The sequence below is a fragment of the Panthera leo genome, chromosome A1, assembly GCF_018350215.1.
Source record: "Panthera leo isolate Ple1 chromosome A1, P.leo_Ple1_pat1.1, whole genome shotgun sequence".
NCBI classification, from domain to species: Eukaryota; Metazoa; Chordata; class Mammalia; order Carnivora; family Felidae; genus Panthera; species Panthera leo.
This window is the reverse complement of record NC_056679.1, coordinates 136,767,534-136,791,518: the sequence shown is the minus strand read 5'-3', so window position 1 is coordinate 136,791,518 and position 23,985 is coordinate 136,767,534. Positions and strand designations below refer to the sequence as shown.

Here is a 23,985-nt window from a genome sequence, read left to right as displayed (position 1 = left end):
AAATTATGTTTGTTTGTTTGTTTGTTTGTTTGTTTGTTTGTTTGTTTGTTTTTAAAGGAAAAGTGTACTGAACCTAACAGTCACTACCACCCCAAACACTTCTAAGCAACTAATGATGCCCTTTGTCAGTGTACTGAACCTAACAGTCACTACCACCCCAAACACTTCTAAGCAACTAATGATGCCCTTTGTCTCCTTAGCACTATGTTCCACCTTGTACTGTTGTTAAACTATGTTTGTGTACTTTGTTTTTGTGATGAGATTTTAAATGCTGCCGATTACAGGGAATTGACAGTTCTTCATATGTGCCATACATGTTAGCAAAGTAATTAGCACATAATAGCGTTTTATACGTTTGTTGATTGAACTCATTTTTTACTTGCTGGAAATGTCCTCTGGGCCACCAGTTGTGTCCGACACTGAGGAACCAGTGTGGGGCAAGTTGGCATGGCCCTCCTTGCCCAGGGAGCTCACAGGCCAGCAAGGCAGCATCACCATCATTTAGGCAGTACACCTGGTATTTCTCTTGAATCGATTCTTTGAAAAGTAAAATAAACTTTTAACTGGCCATTATGCTTTAAATCTCAGATTTTTCAGAGTAACGAGGGGAAGAACTCAAGTAGCTCAACTATTGACTTTAAAATGTGAGGGAAAGCATGAAATACTAAAAGATATATTTTGTTTCATGTCTCTGCAGAGCATCTCATTAGATCTAGTATCTTGGGCACCTATTACAGTGTCTTCCTCTGGCTGGGTCATTCTCATCCTGAACATAAATTGGCATATTTCTCTCTTTCTGCTTTTATGTTTTAAGAGCTGTATATTTATTTATTTTTATTTTTTTAAGTAAACTACCCTCAACTTAGGGCTCGAACTCATGACCCCAAGATCAAGAGTTGCATGCTGTACCCAACGAACCCAGCCAGGTGCCCCGTCTATTCTTTCTGTTTTTTCTCTTTTAAAGAGAAAGAGTGAGAAATAATTTCCAACAAAATGTAAGATATTCAAAAGTCTGGAGAGGTCTGGGTGACTCCATATCCATAAAACATCTTCAGATCTTATTTTTGCCAAATTTCTCACCAGAGCACTAATAAATATCCTAAATTAAATACTACTTCACACTTCCTCTCTTTTTCTCAGCTTTTACTTTGGCAGAGAACCTGTTCAGCAGGAAACTATCCCCATAGCAGATGGCAGGAAATAGCAGGTGGCAGATTGAATAACCAGCTTCTAAAAAACACTAGTATTAGCTGTATTCTTGACTCATATATGACATAAAATCCTTTCGCTCCAAGTTTTTGTCTTACCTTTTTTATTTAAGAAAACAGTTTGATTTTTGTACAGCCTAAAGATTGATGTGCTTCCTGGACAATTAAAGAAAAGACGGGAGCTTGCTTCCTCTGACATGTTACAAAGTGTGAGGATGCGTCCCAATCAAAGCAGATAAACAAAAAAAGGAACCACGGAGCTCTTTAAACCCCTGCTCATGGCTCTGTTTCCTCTCTCCCTCAGTCTGTGGCAGGGATGCCCCCAGGACAAGAAGTGGCTCCAACCCCAGGTGTCACCAATGTGTGCAAACTTGAGGCACTGAGCAGCACTCAGCATCCCTTTTGAAGTTCCTTCTTTTGTATGATAGTATTGACACATACACCTGCCTGCTTAGGCTTTTTAAAACCATGTCGGGAGCTACAGGAAGCAAGAGGAGAGGAAATGCAAAAACTGAAGAGGTAGAATGGAGCTTTGAAGGAGGCAGTGGGTTGGGAGTATGGATCCTGGACGACCTGGATGTTAAATTTTGTTTTCCTTTGTGCTTTTTTGTTCTCTTTTGGTTCAGTGAAGAGTATCCCAATATCTCCTACATGCCATAAGAAATATCAGTATAACCCAAAGCTGATTCCCCTCCAGAGTAGCTATGCCATTCCTTTCTTCATTTTTGCATCACCTGTTTTATTTTAAACTTCAAAAGTGTCAGCTTTAGCGTCATATCTCTCTTCTAATGAAATGATATTTATATAATGCCATGGTTAGTAGAACATTTTCACCAGATCATTTTTTACAAATCTCCTATTTTAAATTTTTTTAAGTTAATTTTTTGTGAGAGAGAGCACGCGCACACACACACACCTGAGCAGGGGAGGGGCAGAGAGAGAGAGAATCCCAAGCAAGCTCCATGCTGTCAGAACAGAGCCCAGTGTGGGGTTCAGTCCCATGAACTGTGATATCATGACCTGAGCTGAAACTAGCCACCCAGGTGCCCCTAAATTTCCTATTTTAAAACAAGGTGTTGAATCAAGAGGCATTAAATAAGGAATACAATTTTTATAATACTTTTATTTGTTACTTATTATTATTCTACCTCCCCTTTCCCATTTCATACTTTATAGTTAACAAGTTTTGTCTTCAAGTTTTTATTGACCGTTGACTTTTATGACTTTTGGTCACACTGACTTCACATCTGTAAATATCTAAGGAAGGACCTTCTTATGAGGGATGTATTTTGGCATTGATGTTTCAGAGTTAACAACCAGTTTTCTCTCTTCTTATGCTTTATTTAGATTTCGACACAGCCCCAATTGTTGGTACCTGAGAGACTGGACTATCCATACCTGGATTAGGCAGTGTTTAAAATACGGTGCACAAGACAAAGCCTTATATACTCTTGTAAATAAGGTGAGTGGTTTCCTGGTATTTGTACCTTCTTTTCCTCAGTTTAGATGATACACCTACTATATAGTACAGCAAAGAATAGGACAAGAAATAGCTTTTGATATTTATTTGCTCTCAGATATCCTTTTTAGAATGGAACTGAATAGAAATTAATCAACAATTAAATATAAAAATTCCCATAGCCTGTGCTTCTCCACACCTAGTGACTTGGAAATGGACAGGTAAAAGCAAAAGGAAGTTGAGTCAAAAGAACTTGGCACTGATGGTCATTTCATTCTTGATCCCTAAGACGTGGATTTCTTGCCCAGTTCTCTTTGGTGATGTTTAGGGAAAAAGACATGACCACTTTGCTGGAATATGATCTCCAGAATATTCAGCCTATCTTACACAATTTTTAAAAGACAAGTATTCCTAGGCTACTCAAAGCATGTCTTTCTTCTAAATTCCCTGACTCCTCTCCTTGAGCCCCAGAGTCCCCTATGATTGGGGTTTTTCTGAACATTACCTTCCACCAAGGGTTGAGTCTTATTACCTTTATAGTATGAATTGAAGTATAAAATAAGCAAAATATTTGAATGTTATTTTTGTGAGTCTCAAGGTATAACTCTAGTTTGACCATAAAAAGATTTTAACAGTATTTCTGTGAAAATATATTACCTCTTTAGTGTCACTGGACTTGTATGTTAGAACTCAAAAGGGTATAAAATTTTTGGTTTTGGTAGCTTTTGGTCCCATGACTTGGACCCAATTCAACGTAATGTACATTGCAGACAGTTTGTATGTGAGACATTGCACTGGGTATGGCATTGTCTATAGAAATGAGCAGTATCCTATCCTTGCCCTCAGGAAGCTTATCATTTAATAATGCAGATAAACAGGTTAACTGATAAATCTGTTAGGCCCAGAGGAAGGAATGAATCAAATCCTATTCTTATCAGTTCAGAGTTTAATGACACAGATTATACTCACAGAAGGTGTCTGTGAAAACAAAACAAGAAGAGTACAGAAATGCAGAAAAGTTTATCTCATTTTCTGTTGCTCTGGTCTTTTCGTGGAAAGAATACTGGACAAGGAGTCAGAAGAGCCAGGCTGTAACCTCATAAGTTCCACCAAGTGCCCATAAGTTCAGGCACATAATTTTATCTGTCTAGGTCTTAGTGTTTTCAACTCGGAGTCAAGTGAATTGTACTAAATCAGTGATCTTCAACCCTGGCTGTCCATTAGAATCACACAAGACACTTTTAAAAATTAGAAATGCTTTTCACCACCCTCAAGATTCTAATCTAACTAATCTTTCTGGAGCACAGACTTTAACTTTTTTTTTTCTTAATGTCTTAAAAATTTTTTTAATAGACTTTATTTTTTAGAGCAGCTTTAGGTTCACAGCAAAATTGAGCAGAAGATACAGAGATTTCCTGTATGCTCCCTGCCCACACATGCACAGCTTCCCCCATTATCAACATCCCCTATCAGAGTGATCCATCTTTTACAATTGATGAAGCTATATTGGCACATCATAATCACCCAGAGTCCACAATTTACATTAGGGCTCACTCTTGGTATTGTACATTCTGTGGGTTGGGACAAATGTATAATGATATGTATATATTTATAGTGTCACGTAGTATCATATAGTTTCACTGCCCTTAAAATCCTTTGTGCACTGCCTATTCATCCCTCATTGGTATCCATTTAAAGCTCCCAAGTTGATTCTCATTTGAAGCCAGGGTTGAGAATCACCAACCGATTGATATCTAAGGCTCCTTCTAGCTTTAATGATTTATCATTCTAAAATATTTTGGTTTTGCCATGCCCCCCTGAGGACTAGTGCTGAATTGGATGACTGCTTTGAGAAATAGAGAAACTTCCCACGAGCTCCAGCCTTTAAAACAATGGCTTCTAAACCATTTTTTCATTTCAACATATCTGAGGCATCCCATACAGCCTACTGTAACAGTGACTCAATTCAGCAGTGATTCACAACTGGGGGGTTAGGACTATTAGACTCCCCTAGGGGGTGTGTATAATTTGAAAATTTTCCTCAGGTACTTCTGGTAGTTGGTGGAGGAAGAATGGGGCAGGGTGGAAGATGGTAGTTAATCCTCCTCAAGCAAGAATTTAAAACAAATAAATATATAACTACAATCTAGATCATTAGTAATCACACTTGATTGTGCATGAAAATCACATAGAAAGCTCACTAAAACTTCTGGTTTCTTTGCCCTGTTCCCAGAGATTCTAATTCTGTAAGTCTGAGGCTTAGAAATCTGCATTGTTTAAAGCACTCCTAGAAAATTCTTAGGCAGATGCTAAAGGATCCACATTTTGGGAAATCTGGATTCTCGAATATTTTACTGCTCATGAACAGAAGTTCAGTTAGTAATATTTTGTTAGCATATTTCTAAGGTCTTTAAAAAACAGTCTAAGAGACAAGATATACCAAGTGCTGGTGTGGGTGTGGCAAAAAGAGAACCCTTATTTACTGTTGGTGGGAATGTGCACTGGGTGCAGCCACTATGGGAGATGGTGTGGAGATTCCTCAAGAAATTTAAAAAAGAACTACCATATGATCCAGCAATCCCACTTCTGGGTATATACCCAAAGGAAATGAAAATAGGATCTCAGAGAGATACCTACTCCCCCATATTCATTGCAGCATTATTCACAATAGCCAACCAATAGAAACAGCCCTTGTCCAATGACAGATGAATGGATAAAGAAAATGTGGTGTATATCTATGCAATGGAATATTATTCAGCCATCAGAATGAAGGAGATCTTGCCATTTGTGACCACATGAACGAGCTTTAAGGTCACTATGCTAAGTGACATAAATCAGTCAAGGAAAGACAAATACCCTATGATCTCAGTTATATGTGGAATCAAAAAAGCCAAACTCATAGAAATATAGAATGGTAGATTGCAGGGGCTGGTGGTCGGGGGGAAATGAAGAGATGTTAGTCAAAGGGTACAAAGTTTAAGTTAAAAGGTAAGTAAGTTCTGAGGATCTAATGAACAGCATGGTGACTATAGTTAACAATAGTCAATGGTATCTCCAATTGCTAAGATCATAAATGTTATCATTACCACACATACACACAGGCACATGCACACACATAGTGGTACTTATGTGAGATGATGGATGTGTTAACTAACCTTATTGTGGTAATCATAATCATTTTCAGTGTGTATATATATGTATGTATTATATCATCATGTTGTACACCTTAAACTTACATGTTGCATGTCAGTTATAGCTCAATAAAGTTAGAGAAAAAAATAACACCCAGAAAACCATGCTGCATTGTTTTAATGCTGCATAATGTGATAATGTGTACTTCCTCGTGAGAGTCCAGTTTTGCATTGATAATCATACCTTATAAAAAGAATCACAGAACCAGTGGCATATCGGGGCGGGGGAGGGTTGTTGTTTTGGTTTGTTTTGTTGTTGTTGTTGTTAGCTTTGATGAGGTGTTAGAATTGAGCTTTAATTTTCACATACCGTCTTATATCAGACACCCACTCACAACTTTCTTACCCTGACCAAGTTCCAATTACTAAACCTCATGAGTCACAGGTTTTATTTCACTGTCACAGATGCTGTAAAATGATAGTCAAATGTCTGAAAGCTAATGGTGGCAAGTTTTGTCATGAATAATGCATAGGCATATATTATAAACAATGAAAGTGAATATATTTCTCTTATTTTCCTTTTATTTTCATTGCCGTTACAGGTCCAATACGGAATTTTTCCAGATAACTTTACATTCAATTTACTGATGGATTCTTTCATAACAAAAGAAAATTACAAAGGTAAGAAACCAAACCCAGGTCCATTTGTAATGGAGCTTCAGCTCTTAAAGGTAAGCAAATACAGGCAATTTCCTTTTCTAAATTTCAGAATGACATCTCTTTACATCACTCAGTCAGAAATAGATGCATAGTTGATTTACCATACTACTTAGCCAGATAGGACAATCATATCCAGGTTTTTTCCTCTGAGTTTGTCAGGTTTATTTGTTCATGTCTCTTTGTGCAAAGGACAATGAATTTAGTTAAGCAATAAACCTTGCCTGAGCTCCCATGGCTGGTTAAGATTATAGTAATGCAGTTCTTAGCTTGACTCTTTTTAGTACCATTTGCTAATTTTAATTTAAATCACAGTTGTTATTCTTTGTGGAATGTAAGACTATAAAATCAGTTGTCTTCCTGGAAAGAGCAGTATACTTGCTATCAAGGAGAGTCATTTTACCTCCCCAAGCTTTTGTTTCCTCATCTGTAGAATAAGTGGATGAATAATCTCTGAGATCTCTTTACCCTCAAAATTCTCTAATCCTGTGCAATTAATTCAAAGTGACTCAACTTCCACTGCAATAAGGGAGTCCGAGGAAAGATGGGGATTACAACAGACTACAGAGGAGTCAGATGGACCCCGGCCAGTCTCCATGGGACAGGGAATCCTATTACGGCATGCTTGTGTTTGTGGCTGTGCTGACAGTGAAGGAGGAAAGAGGAATCTTGCCACTGTGTAAAGACACACACTGGCTTTCCCCTTCTACCATTTAATCCTCAGGGTTGGTACTGAGAGGCCAGAAGGGAGCCAGGCCTGTGTTTGGGGAGTTACTACCTCAGGAACGTGGTTATGCCCTGGCGGGCAGTTTTATCCTGTGATTCCTGCCATTGGGTTCCATCCCCTCATTCCTGCACACCAGCACCGATGGCCTTTCCTGCTGCTCAGGCTGGGGACTGGACCTTTCTGCCCTGAGTGTGGACACCTCTCTCCTTTCTCTTTGGATCTCTGCTTTATCTTCTCCCTCAAAAGGCTTGCAGTTGTTGACTGCCAAAGATTATTTGCTATATGTTATTTTTTGAAATATCAATTATCCCCTCTTGTCTATTTCTTACTCAGTGTTAAACCTACATTTCCTGAATTCAAATGGAAGGTAATTAGCTTTTCCCTGTTTCTTAATCTATGCTCCATGAACATTACATTTAATAGTATATCATTGGAAAATTATTAGAAGCAGTTTTCTGCCTGCACTCTTTCTTTAAAAGGTATGTTAGAGGGGTTAAAGGACTTTTTTTGCCCTAAATGTGGAGTAAATAATATTGAAGATTTCTAAAAATAAGGTTTTAATGAAGATTATTGTCATTTATGGCAAAGATTTAGAAGCTATTATACTTTTGGGGCACCTGGGTGGCTTAGTTGGTTGAGTATCCAACTGTGGATTTCAACTCAGGCCATGATCGCAGGCAGGGTCATGGGATGGAGCCCTGCATTGGGCTCCACAGTGATCATGGAGCCTGCTTAAGATTTTCTGTCTTTCTCCCTCTGCCCCTCTCCCCTGCTCATTCTCTGTCTCTCAAATAATAGTAAAAAAAGAAAGTATTATAGTTTTTATTGTTAATAGGATAGGCAATATCAAAGTACATAAATGATTTTGGAGGAAAAGTTAGCTAATTATATAAGCCAGTCTAATTTCACTTCCCAAGCTGAATGATCTGCAGAATATAAATAAAAGATAAAGTAAGTTTGATTTATTTTTCTTGTGTAATTTTGGATTCAGTAATGAACAATTGAAAAAACAGATTTTTTTTTTTTAAACTGGAGTTTTAGCTTAAAATTGTGTTCTTTTAAAATATTGGTTTGTTTGGAGTTTGTGTTTGTTTGTTTTAAATCCGTTCCAGGTCCTTATTTGCTACTGACTTAGTAGATGACTTCTTGGTCTATCTCCATTTCCCCGTTTGCAAAAAGAATATAGAAGTTCTTGCCTATGGCCTCATTAGGAACCATAACAACATGTACAAAACCAGCTGGATAGGAACAGCTGCAAGTCAGTGCTAACTCTTATGATTATATGTAAAAATTGGTTAACACAGCAACTTGCTTAGTCAAAAACATGTGTTGTGCCTATGTTATGTGCTGGCACCATATTTTAAACCAATATTAGCATTCTCTAATTTAACAACAAATATTAAGGAAAAGAAATTGTCTGAACTTGATTTTCTTGGCTTCCATCTATGTTGTAGAATCTTAAAGGAAAATAAAAATTGCTCAAGGTCTGAACTTCTATGATCAGCATTCATGTGGAAACAAATATATTGTGTGGTATAGTCAGAGCCTTATAGTTTATGAATGAGCATTTTTCTTTCCACTGTTTCAAGTCTTTTTAAACTGAGCCTGATTATCCTTTTTATAGCCATCAGTTTTCTGTCTCTAAAACAATATGTGGGATTTAGGATCCTCTGTAGCATTTGTCTTCTTTTGCCCCAGTGGGGAGAAGGTTCTGGAACACAGAATGGGGCAGTCAACCCAGCTTCTGCTCTGCTTGTCAGGGTGACCTGGAAAATATATTTGCCTCCTTTCTGTATGCCTTAGCTCCTCCAGCTGATGGACATGATGCCTTAAATTTGCTTCACAATTTATGAGCATTTTTTATATGTATTATCTTGATGGACTGTCCAACAGTCTTTTGAAGTAGATGGGACAAATGGTAATCATTATGAAGATGATACTGGAAAGATTTAAGAGAAATTAAGATTATTCAATGTCCTTGAAAAGATTGGTGCAAAAGCACCTGACTTAGTACATAATAATAAGCACAAGAGAAGCTAAAGACTTTGGAAAGATCTGGTTTGTGGAAGAACTAGAATCAGAGCTCACATTTTTTGCTTCTTAATTCTGTTTGTTTTTCTATCATGCCCTACTTTAAAAAAAAAAAAAAAACGTTTTATTTGAGAGAGAGAGAGAGAAAAGAGGCAGAGAGAGAATCCCAAGCAGGCTCGGCACTGTCAGTGCTGAGCCTGATGTGGGGCTCAAACCCATGAACCGTGAGATCATGACCTGAGCCAAAATCTAGAGTCCAGACACTTAACTGACTGAGCCACCCAGGCACCCCTCTCATGCCCTACTTTTTAAGACTGTTTATAGTTAAATACAGATTTGGAGATGTTACCTGAAACTAATTTCCTCTCTTTACTTGGTCTTCTTGCCAGATGCTTTATCCGTGGTTTTCGAGATCATGCTGCAAGAAGCCTTTGAAGTGCCTTCTACTCAGCTTCTGTCCCTCTATGTTTTATACCATTGCCTGGCCAAGAAGACAGACTTCAGTGTAAGTGATCGACCGTAAAGTAGTACTGAGAGCCTTAGAAGCATGCAGTAACTCTTTAGTAGGGATGAGGTTCCTGGAGAAAACCCTTGCCACCAGAATATGAAAGAAGCCATCTGATATACAGCTCTGAGACCCCAAACAACCAGGAATGAGTGTTCCTTCTGTACATTTTAGTGACTGGCTTTTGACAGCGTGGAACTGGATGTCCCTTCACTTGAAAGAATCTCAAGCCAAAGTCCTTAGGCGCATTTTGAAACTTGAGCTAAGCTGAATGCACCTCAGACATCCAGAACTGGATAACTGATTCTCACTGACAGTGGGACTTGCATATCAGAGAAGCAGTGAGGCAGCTAACTGACCACAAGCTTGGGTGTGTTCACTTCACATCAGTGTTTTCCTAAGGTTGCTCTTGGTCAGTCCAGAAGACCAAGTTTCATTTTCCTTTCTTAGATAAGGCTATTTAATCATTGTTTCTTGTTATCCTAAGAATAACAACAGTAACAACAGTAACCAATATTTAAATAGTACCCACTTTACACCAAACTCTGTTCTTGGTGTTTTAAATTTATTAATGCATATAATCCTCACAACTCTATGCAGATGAGCAGACTGGAGCGCAGTGATGTTACATAATAGCCACCCGGCTAGTAGGTGCTGAAGCCACCTGGAGAAGCCAGGCGGTCTGGCCCTACAGTCTACCCTCAACTTCCAATGTAACATCAGAAAATCCTAGTTTGGGTAGGAACTGAAAAGGCCATCGAATCCAGCTCACATTCATTAGTTCGTTAAATTTATATTGAGCAACTGCTGCCTTCCATATATTGCCAAGCACTGGTTGTACAGTGGTAAACAAACATTTCCTGCTTCCAGTCAAAGAATACAGGCATTCAAGGCAAAACAAACCAAATACATGCATTTAAAATTATAGCTGCAGTGGGTCTACAAAGACCTCTTGTATGAAAAATGTCAAAATTGGGGAGTTTTTGTTTGTATCCTAAACTTAGGTTAGGAATGGCTTCCTTCAGGAAATCTTTCTGGAGTTAATACTTGAAAGATGAATAGGAATTAACTGGTTGAAGAGAGGAAGAACAGTCCAAAAAGAGGAAATAACACATGCAAAAGCCCTGTGGCACAAAAAACATGGCAAGCAGAAAGGGGCTGGAAAAAGATAGGAAGACAGTCAATGCAAATGCAACAGAGAGCATGGTAAGAAGGGCATGGGATGAGGTAAGGTTGGAGAATGTAATTCATGCTAAGCTGTATTATGTACATCCTAAAAATAGAGGCATTTGAAAAGTTTTAAGAAGAAGGGGTAACATGATCCAATTTGAATTTTGAACAGATACATCGGCTGTAATGTGGTTAGGAGATTAGATCAACTATGGTTGTCTCAGTAGGCAATAATGGTCAGGTGGGGACCAGAATGTATGGACTTAAGAGTAGCCAATGAACATATTTGGGAGGCAGATAACATATGGTGGAGAACTATATGTGGAGGCAGGAACATACTGGTGAAATCATCTCCTCAGTTTTTGACTTGTGTATCTGGATGGAAAGGTTGTCATGTGTTTGCAAGGGGAACCCTGGAAAAAGACTGGATTTATTTGGCTATGAACATATTGCAGTTTGAGATGCCTTTGAGACAACTAAGAGATTTCATGAGGGAAATTGAGATCTTCATGGAAACATTTGGACAGGGACATAATTTATATACATAGGTACAACTTTTTGCAGGTGAAGCACAGAGGAAAATGGGCAATCAGGATTGTATTGGGTCACAAAAACCACAGGAAGAGAGTGGTTTACAGTTTAGAATGCTTCTGAGAGGGTAGGTCAGATGAGGACTTTTAAAACATTCATTGAATTTAGTGGCCTAAAGACACTCAATTTTAACCTGTGTTTCCATAGAATAATGGAGCAGGAAAGGAAATTAGAGTGGATTGTGGAGTAAGTTCAAGGGGCAGAAAGGAGACAGCTAGCGTAGGTGGTGCTTTGAGATACCTAGCAGTGGAGGGGAGTGGAGAGGAGAGAGGGAGAATGAGATTTGCTTTGTATTAATGGGAAGCACCAAGTAGGAAAACCTTGAGGACCCTGGTACGATAGCACCTGACTTCGTCCTTGATAGTACATACAGCAGAAGCTACAGGTTTGGAAGAGACCTGAACTCATACATTAACACATAAATAGCTTCTCATATGAGCAGTGGTGGTTGTATTATTTTCAGGGAATCATCCCAAAAAAATCTGTAAGGCTTTCATTTGTTGGTTTTCATCCATCTAAAAGTGCCTTCAGAAGTGTCCCTGTTCCAGCTGCCATCGCCACCCCTGCTCAATTCCCGGAGCAGCAAGGATACCGTTCTTTTGGCTTTTCACCACTATCACATTTAGATACTACAGATCATGATTTTCCCTAAAGAAAAGAAAAAAAAAAATTTAAGTCTCCTTATTTATTATTCACTGGGTTTCTTTTCATGCAGCTTTTGTGGGGGGAAATCAAACCTTAGGGCGATTTGCTTTTGAAAGTGAAATGCCCTGGTCTTCAAATTACCAGCTTTTACTTATCTGTGCTGCACAAGTGCCTGAGGAGGCTTTGTTTTTCCTCCCAAGATTTTTGCTTTTTTCAAAGGTTGAGAAAAACCTTAAGAAATTACGCTTGTAGTACACAAAGGCCATTCCCAGGAAAGAGGCTTGGGTGCCCATTAACACCCAGGGTGTCTCGCTTATACCTGGCTACAATTGTAGCCTGTACGCCTCATTCGTTCTCTGCTTCCTTCCTGACCTCTGACTGCAAAGACCAGCGCAGGGCACCCGGAGCTTTGTGTTGTTTGTTTTCAAGCCAGGACAAGGGCCCTGGCTGACGTGCACCCATATGGCACCAGGAAGATCACAGCTCTCATTGTCTGGATTGTTGCCAAGGTTGTCCTCTAAGCCCAGAGTCTATGCGAGCCCTCTTCACTATTCTTGCTGCCCTGCAGCAGGCTCACCAATGCTTGTATTTTTGCCCCTTCTCCCCCCACCATGTCTCAAAAAGCTCCAATTTTAATGAAGTGTAATTTTGCACCCTGAATTGAAAGAAATGATCATTAAGTGTTTCTGATTGTCCAATTTATTTTTAAGAGGCACAAATCTATCTAAAAGCAACCTAATAGTTGTATTTATTTTTACACTGTGAAGTAGAAGGAGTCTTACCATTGCTGAATTGTTTAAAATTCAAAAGCTGGCCCCAGCATGCTATAGCAATGTGGGTGAATATTAGGCTGACAGCATGTGTAATCTTTACTGATTGTCTCAAGGCATTGTTGGTCCAGAGTGTACTCTTTATTTTTGTTTTGTTTTGCTTTTCTGATTGCAAAAGGAACTCTTATTCATTGCCAGAAATGTGGAAGATAATGAAAGTATAAAGCAAAAAACCAAAACTGCTCATAATTTCATTACCCAGAAATCTGTAAACAGAGGGTATTTCTTTTCTATGTTATTCATTAAACATAAATATCTTCTCTTTATAAAATTAGGATCATAGTGAACCTATAGCTTTGTTATTTTGTTATTTGTTTTGTTTTTTGTTTTTTTTACTTAATGCTATAACATGTTTCCCCCCCCCCCCATTAAAAATCATTAAAAATCAAATTTGTTGCTTGGCTGGACCATGATCTGGTTTATTCTGTTGCAGTGGGAAGAGGAGAGGAATTTTGGTGCATCGCTATTACTCCCAGGCCTAAAGCAAAAGAACTCAGTGGGGTTGAGTTCCCAGTTGTATGGCTATGCACTTCTTGGTAAGCTAAGTGATCTTTACAAATATTGTTCTTCGTGAATAGAACTGATGCAGTCTTCTACTTTGTAATAAATTTTTATTTTGATTTCAGTGTGCTAATGATTTTATTCATACAGCTTTATTCATACGATATCATGTATGATTGTATTCATATGCTACAGCTTTCATTTTTATACATAAAAATAGACCTTGGTAGCTTTACACTTATGGACTTATGCCTTAAGAGACAGTAAAGAGGCTTCTAAAACCTGTTACCACTGGTAAGGTGAAAACTAGTTTTGGTGGCTTTGGATCATATTTTGTGGTAATCAATGTGAGGAAGGGATAAAGAATGGAAAGTTCTGGCCTTCTTTTGGGAAAACCAACCAGCCAGTAAAATGTTTCCCAGTATTAACAAAGATCTTTCTGTCTCTTTTAGACCTGAAGTCCAGGAGGTAAGAAATCAAGACTTAGGGTTGAACTCGTATCCTTGGTATCGTTTTCAGGTGAGGGAAGGGAAGCTCAGACAGCATGTCTAGTAACACTTAGAGAAAGCAGAGCGGTTCATTTGGCACAGTGTGACTGTGCCAAGCAGGGGATTGGTTGCTTTACTTTCATGCCCTGACTGAATTGAAAGACAGGTCAGGAGATCGAAGCCTCAGAACCTGAGTTGTATGAAATCAGGGCAGTTAACCTCCAACCTAAGTGTGCATAAAATGGGTCCTGATTTACAGAGTTTCTTAAATGCATATTATTTCATTGTTCTTCCATTGTCTTAAGTAGACAGGCATTTCAGAAGGTACCTTCTCTTGACCATGCACTGCTTTGACTTACCTTTGTTTTATGAAAATCATCAAAGTTTTAGCAGTTTTGAAATTGATCTTCACCAACAAAATGTAGTGTGGCATTCTCGGGTGCTGATTCTAATATAGACTGATGTAGGGAGAGGAATTTAGAGTTTATCAATTGGCTATCAGACTAGCAAAAGAAATTGACCACTCTTTTTTAAAAATTGTTTTCTCGGAGCACCTGGGTGGTGCACTCGGTTAAGTGTCTGACCTCAGCTCAGGTTATGATCTTGCAGTTTGCAAGTTCAAGCCCTGCATCAGGCTCTGTGCTGACAGCTTGGAGCCTGGAGCCTGCTCTGGATTCTGTGTCTCCCTCTCTTTCTGCTCCTCCCCCACTCACACTGTCTCTTTCTCAAAAATAAATAAACATTAGAAAAATTTTAGGGGCCCCTGGGTGGCTCATTTGGTTAAGCATCCAACTTAGGCTCAGGTCATGATCTCATGGTTCATGGGTTTGAGCCCCACGTAGGCTCTGTGCTGGCAGCTTAGAGCCTGGAGCCTGCTTCAGATTCTGTGTCTCCCTTTTCTCTCTGCCTTTCCCCTGCTCGTGCTCTGTCTCTGTCTCTGTCTCTCAAAAATAAATAAACATTAAAAAAAATTTTTTTTTAATTTTTTTAAATAAAAAATAAAATCGTTTTCTCCTTATATGCCATCTCTTTTTGCTGTTGGCTTATGTGTTTTGCCTTTGCCTTCAGGTGATCATTCGGGACTGTTATACTATGTGAATTATTCAGAGAGCTGTCAGGACTAAGAAAATGTATGTGGTCACCACTGTCTCTGCACAGAGGCCCTGGTGCTTCGGGACCGGTGGCTGTCAGATGAAAAGCTCTTTGCTCTCACTGCGTCATGTGCTGCACGGCCTCACCCGGCCCCAGTGGAAGCAGCTTTCCCAGAATGTGACTGCAGTCCAGCCCCAAGTATCTTAAAGTCTAAAATTAGCTGTCACCTGATAAGCTTTGTCTATTTCTGCCCTACTATAGCCCTCCCAATCCTCCTTCCCAGGAACGATAAGTTAAGGTCCTTTAAGACTTGGCAGCTCAAGGTGACTTTGGCCATCCGTGCAGAGAGGGCTTCTATTCCCCAGGAACACAGAGACAGCCCCTCGCCCCACCTGAGGCCCCTGGTGTCTGGTGTCCACGTCTGGAGCTCCACTTGTGACAGTTTGAGGAATCAAGAAAAACATTCATGTCCTAAGATCCAAGAAGGATGATGCAGACTTTATGGCTTAAGTACCGATGAAGCTCAAATAAAGGACAGTCGATGGGATGTTTTGGAGCGTTTTGAAAAATGTCAAACATTTGCTGGCAGGGAAAGTTGTCATATGTTGACAAGATTTTCACTGTAGGAGAATTGTGGGAATTCTTTTTCTGAGGAAGATTTTGTTCTTGAAACAAAAATAGTATTTCTGTTGTTTGACTCGTTTTATAAGGGTAGTTCCACTTAAAGAGACAGATATTATCAACCTCTCTAAACTTCCCTCAGTCCTGTGATTCATACATCCTCATGATAATTTCCACCAGCCCAAATGCAAAAGAAAAAAAGCAAATTTGTACAGTTTCGTATTTAAAAAATGGATTTGGTGAATTTACCATATTCTTCATCATCCATCTGAAATGGCACCAGGTCACTCGCCAGGATGAAGCTCTTGGTTACATATTTGAAATGATTCTTGATTTCTAGAGCTGCCAGGTGCATATTCACTTTGCTTTCAAGTCCTCAGCCTCAAACGTAGTGGGAAGCCATGCCTGAGCCATCTTCATTGTTCTTTTTGGCCACAGGGAAGGTGGAGTTGCAGCGAGGGCTCCGGGCTGTGTACCATAACATGCCTCTGCTGTGGCAACCCGGCTACCTCAACAGAGCCCTTCAAGTGATGGAGAAGGTGGCCTCGTCCCCGGAGGACGGGAAGCTGTGTGCAGAAGCGGTACGTCCTTCGGCTCTAATTCAGTGTGCTTTAGCCGTCTCCTGTTCCCTATGAGCCAGGCTGTGAATCTGTTTTCATTTTCTTCCCCTCCCCCTCCTTTCTGTATTTCTAGTGGAATCATGTACTTCTCCAGTGGAAAGGGAATGAAAAACGGCACACATTCTCAGTGTTCCTGACCAGAAGTATTAGAGAATAAGAGTAGCGTTGACTCTCTAGCTCACTGTGTGGAGGAAAACTATCCCTGTCTCCTGAAATTTAAACTGAGTTCAGTAAAACACTGCCCACACTACCACCCTCTCCCCCAGTAAAACTCAGTGGCAACTCAAGAGAGGTTAATATTTCATCTTATTTTTTGGCCTTTCTGTACCCTTGTAGCCCTGGGAGACTGCATGGCAATTATTATCCCCCATAAAAGCCCTCAAGAGAGGAATCTGGGGGCTAGAGATGGCACAGTCTTGTTTTGCTTCTATGAAACGATTCTGTGGTGAACGCATGGTGCTGGAGGATGTGGGTCGGACGTTCCCTGCAGAGTCCTCAGGGGCTCACTCTAGCTGGACTGGGCCACTGTCTCCCTATGGCCCCAGCGCATCTCTCAGTCACCTAGGGCTCTTGACACTGTGGAACCACCAGACTTAGCCCACAGGAAACGTATTATCTTAGAGCCACATGAAAGCCTCCTGCCCCACAGACAGCCAGTGTCCGCTCCTGTCCAAGCCGTTTACATCTTCAGAGGGAGGCCTAGGTGGACGTTGGTTGTTGCATTACCAGGATGTAAAAGTTAACTTTGAGCTCATTCTTTGTTTTCCCTTGATTCCAGTCACTAGGGCTCACTCCTTGGCTTCATTTTCATCATGAAGATATGCAAGTCTGGTGCCTGTATTGACCAGATATTGATGTCTAGTGAATCATCATGTTCTTTGGTAGATATTTGTAACAGAACATCCACATTCCTAAATACATACTCATATTTAACCCTGTTGTAGTCAGTCTAGTGGTAAAAAACACAGTATTATACATAAATCCTTTGCCAGGGAAATTAGTCCTTCCAACCTAAACCAGATTTGTATTCTTTGTGATCTGTCTTAATAGGAATATGATTCGGATGTCAGCAAGAATGGGATATGTGTTAGGTGTGGGTATAATGTAGTAATGGCATTAAAAGACTTGGAGTATTTCCTAGATTTTTGTTCTAATGTGACATGGTAGGATTAATTGGTATCTAAGCAGGTGCTAATGCTGACCTTGAGGTTGTAGAATGGTTAGGCCCTCGGTGGGTCAAGGGAAGGTGTGCCCCAAAGTGAATGTGGTGGGCGACAGGCCAAAAGAAAAAGAAACCCTCTGTTTTATAATTTATTTACTTTCTAAGTCACAGAGATCACCTCGTTGTGGATTTCACGTATGCCTGTCAAGTCTCTGTCAGTAGCTTATGAGGGTTGTGCAGCTCCCTAATTTACAGAAACCTCGCGAGCCACAGTCTTTCTGTGAAGGAAGTGCTTGGCCTGGATTCAGAGGCTCTCTTGCGCACATTCACAATGGTCCTCTGTTGGTTGCGCTCTGTGGCAGTTTTTCTCTCCTTCTCCCACTTCCAAACTGGTTGGGGAAGAACGACCTGGAAAAGGGATTACTTTGAGTACCCATTGAACATAATTTTTGGATTCCTGCCCAGTTGACTAAAGGTGAAATCAAATGCCATTGTGCTGACTCATATACAAAGAATTCTGAGCTTGCTGATCTGTACCATTTGTTTTGTACTAAGTTGTCCATGCCATCTGACAGGGTGTTTCTCATGTAAAATCATATAACCGTGTCTATTTCCTATAATTTTATAAGAGAAAGAGTTCACTAGTCTTCAGATCCCAGCTGTTCCTTCCTATCCCTTCCCTACCCTCTCTTAACAGCGTGTTTTCAGGGTGCTTCACAGGATGCTTAGTCCCTGCCCCTTTGTCCTCTCCACAGCTGGATGTGCTAGACAGAGCGCTGAAGGCTGTGACTGCTCCAGCCTGTGGGTCTTCAGAGGCACAGCCCCAAGAAGAAGACAGCCAGGGCTCAGAAGAACTGGTGGAGCAGTTGGACGTGGAGGAAACTGAACAGTCCAAGCTTCCCCAATACCTGGAACGATTTAAGGTGCGTCGTAGCAGAATTGCAGAATTGAGCCCCTCTAAGCTGTGCATTATGCGTGCTTCTTTTCTGTCGTGATAGGCAGCCCTTTCATGCATCAGTGTCCCACACAAAGGCATGAAAACTGACATCAAAAATCATGCTTCAAATAGGAAGTGGTTTTAAAAGTAATAAATGGAATTTTTATGCTCCTTTTTGTACGTGAGCTAATCAGTCACAGTTTTGTCACTGGGGCAGCATGTCATTACCCACTCATCCCTGACATGTGCCTGATGCATGGGTAATAGCTTGCCGCCTCAGAGCAGTCACCTGACTCCATCCCCAGCTGGAAAGGATCTGGTCATTTCTCTATATTGCGCTAATGTGCTCGATAACCCAAAAACCAAAGTAGAAATAAAAAGCCAAATTTGAGTACGATGGAGATCAGATGCCGGTATCTTCTGTTGCTTGGCTTTGAGTTGTGCACTCAGGCCCTGAGAAGACTTACTTGGACCGCATGGAAGAGGTGAACAAGTTTCCATCGTGTCTTTTCAGAACAGATCTGAGTGCTCAAGCTGCCATTGGTACCTTTCGACTGTATGTCCCCAAATCCTCTGTGATCAGACTCAGGGAAGAAGAGCTATGTTCAGAGGTTAACCCCTTGGCCTCTTCCTTGCTTTGTTTTTAATATATTTAGTGCAAAAAAAAAAAATGCTGTCTACAGGAGAATTCTTTGCATGAAACAGAAAACCTTCCCATCCATGTCAGCTGACCTGTTGTGTCATTTTGAGACAGACAGGTATCATTTTGCCTGATTATTTTTTTTTTTTTTAATTTTTTTTTCAACGTTTTTTATTTATTTTTGGGACAGAGAGAGACAGAGCATGAACGGGGGAGGGGCAGAGAGAGAGGGAGACACAGAATCGGAAACAGGCTCCAGGCTCCGAGCCATCAGCCCAGAGCCTGACGCGGGGCTCGAACTCATGGACCGCGAGATCGTGACCTGGCTGAAGTCGGACGCTTAACCGACTGTGCCACCCAGGCGCCCCTCATTTTGCCTGATTATTACACTTAGATCTGTTCAGTAATTATATTGAACCAGCTATGGGATACCTATTTCCCCGTGTTATAGGGAGGACTCCACTGTACCCGTAGCAGCTGTTTCTCCTGGTACTTCTGTAAAGTCATCGTTCAATGTCCCTCTTTTATAATTTGAAAACTAAGAAAGAAAGGTTAATATTAGGTACACAGAGAATTGGCAGCTAAGTTACGAATTTACATACCTGTTCGTTTCTCTTAACTTTGCAGATTTAAAAAGGCTGAAGAACAAACAAAAAATCATCCATAGTTTAGCCTCATAGTTTATCATCTACCATATTCATATTGACCAAGGCTGCCACAACACTCCTCAAGATGACCACTTCTTTCTCTTGTTTCTTATATTTAATCTCAAGAGAGTAGAAATCTGTGCTGCATTAAATTCTTAGTCCTCATTCTTCGACAGATGCATTTTTTTGAAAATCAAAACAAAAAGAGACAAATATTTATTGGCTGCTAGCCGTGTATTAGGCACCAGTGCATTTCATTTATCTTCCCTGTGGCTCTGCGGGTCGGTGCTGCTTTTCCTACGTTAACATGACACCAGGCTGAGAGAAACTTGCCCATAAGTGACTGATGGGGGATTTGAACAGAAGTTTGCTGGCTCAGATTTGAGTTGTCCTTCTGGTGTCCCAAGGTGTCTCCTTGGCCTCAAACCACATGGAAAGTGATACCAGAACGAAATAATTTTCATTGTACATTTCCTTTTCTTCCTATTGCCTGATTTTTATAGTCTCAGGTAATTTGTTTGGGGTCCATTTTTATAGGCTTGATCCATCACACTAGGCCTGTAGCCACGGCTTGACACATGGATTCTGCCCACCTTCCTCCCCTTATTGGAGCAGGCCTCATCACCTAAGCCAGTGAATGGCATTTGTCTTTGGAACGTGGGGAGGTGTGGTTTAAGCTAGAGCTGGAGCCATTAGTGACTCTCTCTTGATGATCTACATCCTGAAGCACTTAAGTGTATTAGTGTTTTTAGTACTTCACTTCTCCGGGAATATAATACCGACCAAACCAAGATGCCATTTCAGATGGAGCTGTGAGCAGTCAGTTTGTAAAGGCTGACCTGCAATGGAACACAGCAGGTGGAAGCTTATAATAGTGCAAGGACTCCTGGGAGCTGTTTAGCATGCCATTAGTAAAAAAAAAAAAAATTCCTTGCACCGGTTTCCATCTGTTGAAGGGAATGCTGGTAGACAAGCATTTATCTCACTTATTCAGAAGGAAAAGATACAGACCGGCTAGCTCCAGTTTATCAGCTGCTTCTGCCATTTTGTGTGCATCTTAAGAGTTCTTTGCTCTGGGAGTTGGCTGCTTGGTTTGGTGTAAGTCAGAGTGGAAATGTAGATTTGTTATACTCGTGCTGTCTTTGTGGTTTAAAACAAGAAATTACATACAGAAACACAGCATATGGAGTTCCATTTACCGTTTGTGAGTGAAGGGAGAGAGAGCACATGTGGTGCATCTTAGCAAAATTGCTGGACTGAAAAAAAAAAAAAAAAAAGCAAATGCTAACAGTGCCTAGATGAAAGGCAGCATGACACGTTCCCAGCAAAGTGCCTTTGCCTGTAAGCAGAATGTGGACATTTTGCAAGTGATTTAATCTCTTTTCCTCTTTGTATTCTCCCACCTACACCCTCCTCCCTCACCCCATCCCCTCTTTTTTTCTTTGCTTCCAACAGGACTTACATTCTAAGCTTGAGGCTTTGGGCAAAGTTGAATCAGAAAGTCCTTTGACTCTGACCATCCAGCTCGTCAAGGAACAGCTCCCCACCTTTGAAGCAGAGGATATCGCAACCTATGAGCAGAAGCTGCAGCAATGGCATCTGGAACGGGTACACTTGATTCAGAGGGAACAGGAGCAGAGGGAGAAGGCAAAGCAGGAGCATGAGGCCCGGAGGGCAGCAAAGGCATCTGCCTAACAGGCCCTCAGGCCCTCAGGCCCTCAGGCCCCACAGAGGAACTTCACTAGGCCCTGTCCTAGGATTCTTGCTGACCATGATGGCAGCCTCAGCTTCCTCTGCCTGTTGTCTCCTTTTCCTCAAGCAGGCTGCTTGTGACAGAAAGCCACAGTGTTCAACATATTAAGGCACTGTGACTTCCCATCAGATGCCTAGGAGGGCTGCTGAGCTCTGAGTGGCAGGTGATCAGACTGAAGCCCCAGCTAAACACCTTAAAAAGGTGCTATCAAGGCTTATGGTGGGGTTTCCGGGGTCAGGGATCAGTGTTGAACGTTGAAAGTCCCTGATACATAGCAGTGGTGGAGGGAGAGGCCGTGTTTGAAAGCCTGGTCTTGAGCACAGGCTTCTGAGTGGCCTCTCTCCCCAGCAGGCAAACTGCACGTCCTGAGGCCTCCTCCCCCTCAGTGTCCTCCCAGCCTGAGCTGGGTGTGGGACGCCCACACATCTCACTTTCTCCCTCCCCCATGTCTCTGCTCTGCAGACCTAAACTGGGAAGAAGTTGAGGACAGGAATGAACATGACACCATGAACCCACTGGCTTTCAAATTTTAGGCACCCACAGTAACATTTTTAGAATGGAAACGTTTTTGAGGAGAAAGATAACTCTAGCTCTGAACCCTCCTGAGCTTGGCTTCTCCATCACGTTGGGGTAACTTCTTTCCAAAGCATTGTCTCAGCTCCTTCCTCGAGGAGGTAAAGTGAGCCTTTTGTGTCCACGCATGCACACATGTGCAACTTGTGAACACACATTGCAGTTGGAGAAATAGGAGAAAACGAGAGGTAGGATGGGGTTTGTAGTGCATAGGCGACATTAACTGTGAACCTCCCAGGGAGTGGAAATTCCTTCCTGAAGTTTCTCTGTGAAAGGGGTCAGGGGCAGCTCCTGCTTGCTGTATACATTTGCCTGTAAGTACAGTGGTATACTTTTATTCAAGGTCGTGTTCTTTTAATCAAGAACCTGTGGAAATAAATGTTCTGGGATTATTTTGGTATATTCTTTATCTTTGTGGGAAGGGAGGGAGAGAGGAAGTCACACCATCAGCATGGTGATTCTGATTGTGAACAACAAATTTTTAACCTTTCGTCTCCATCAAACTTTGCACCACACCCGTTAACATTTTTTGAGAGCTAACTGTGCCGACACCTCAGGCAGCCCTGTGACGGAGGCCAGAGCAATCCCATTCTTGAATGAGGAAACTGGCTGGCACTGCTGCTCACCCTGCGTGTTATGTCCATCCATACCTGCAGGCCACATCCAACGCAGGGTCTTGTGGGTGGGCAAAGCTGAGTCGTACCTAGGTAGAAGGTCATGACCAAAAGTCACTTGTGACATTTTAGTTGATCAGGGGCTGGGCTTTTTCAGCCACTCCTTTACCATATCCAGAGGAAGGTTCAAGATAAATCAGAAGGCCCCTTTGCTCAGTAAATTACTGACCATCACGGCCTGAAGCATGTTGTTAATACTTCAGCTCATAATTTGGCCTTCTCTTTTCTCCCCATCTGTCCCTGTCGCACTTGATTTCCAGTATTACCAGAGTGGGGAGCATGAAAACTGCTGAGCAGCAGTGAAATGCCCTACTCTCCTCTCCGGCTGTGTTGTCTTGGCACCAGACTTTGCATTTTGTTTTCATACCTCGTAGCTGGCCGTGGATATCAGATACGTGCGTGGTATTTTTGTTGTAGGTTTTACATGCAGTCAAAGGCCCCCAAAATTTGTTTATTAAAGTCATTTTTTCACTGTGAATCAAATAGCATCTAGTGAGTAGATGCTGCTAAACATCGTACGATGCAATAGGACAGCCCCCATGGCAGAGAAGTATCTGGTCCAAAATGTCAGTAGTGCCCTGAGGTCAGAAGCCATGGCCTAGGGTGTGTGAGCAGGGCATCCACGGGCACGTGTGTACAAATGGCTCATTTACAAATGGCATTTCTCAAGCTAAAAAAATAATTAACATATCTAATTATTTTAATATTTAATAAAATAATGGTTTCTTATCTAAATGAGTATAAAATATGCAGTAATATAGGGTGGGCCATTATTCTTCCTAAACAGAGTCTATTATGGAAAAGAGTAAATGATGATTTATATGATTTTGCTGTATGGCAATATATAACTGGGGATCTGCAGTGATGTGGCCTATGAGTCACTGGGACTCAATACCATTGCACCCAGTAACCTTGCTGGGAGTGCGTGGTGAGGAAGGGATGAAGTTTGAAATGGGCTCAGAGAGCTTTGGCTATAGTGAATCATAAAAGCAGAAAATGTGGTGTGATGGTATTTTCATTAAATGGTAATTAATCTTCAGAGCTGAGTTTTTCAAACGCTGACAATGATAAATTTTTTACTTACTTTACTTACTAAAATCTTACCTTAGAAAGTGGGGAATGCTTTTCAACATCATTATGCCAGGGAAATTGCCTTTTATTCTAAGTAACAGCTTCTTAGCTTGAAAATAACCTTTCCTTCCCCGCATTGAGTGGGCCTTTTTGCTGACATTACACACTGCCATGAGGATGCTATTATGGTAT

The 23,985-nt window shown here is 41.0% G+C and overlaps 1 protein-coding gene across 5 annotated transcripts in view; it reads left to right on the top strand.

The window, feature by feature from the left end:
* The window catches only part of MRPS27 (mitochondrial ribosomal protein S27), a 130,670-nt gene extending 107,213 nt beyond the window's left edge, over window positions 1-23,457 (top strand). For all 5 annotated transcript variants that reach the window (XM_042940717.1, XM_042940734.1, XM_042940724.1 and 2 more), the window contains 7 exons: window positions 2,556-2,670; window positions 6,401-6,479; window positions 9,663-9,778; window positions 13,448-13,550; window positions 16,155-16,297; window positions 18,254-18,421; window positions 21,178-23,457. In XM_042940717.1, the coding sequence (XP_042796651.1) occupies window positions 2,556-2,670; window positions 6,401-6,479; window positions 9,663-9,778; window positions 13,448-13,550; window positions 16,155-16,297; window positions 18,254-18,421; window positions 21,178-21,417 (964 nt within the window). In that variant the 3' untranslated portion in view covers window positions 21,418-23,457. The remainder of the gene's footprint in view (window positions 1-2,555; window positions 2,671-6,400; window positions 6,480-9,662; window positions 9,779-13,447; window positions 13,551-16,154; window positions 16,298-18,253; window positions 18,422-21,177) is intronic.
* The last annotated feature ends 528 nt before the right edge of the window (window positions 23,458-23,985 follow it).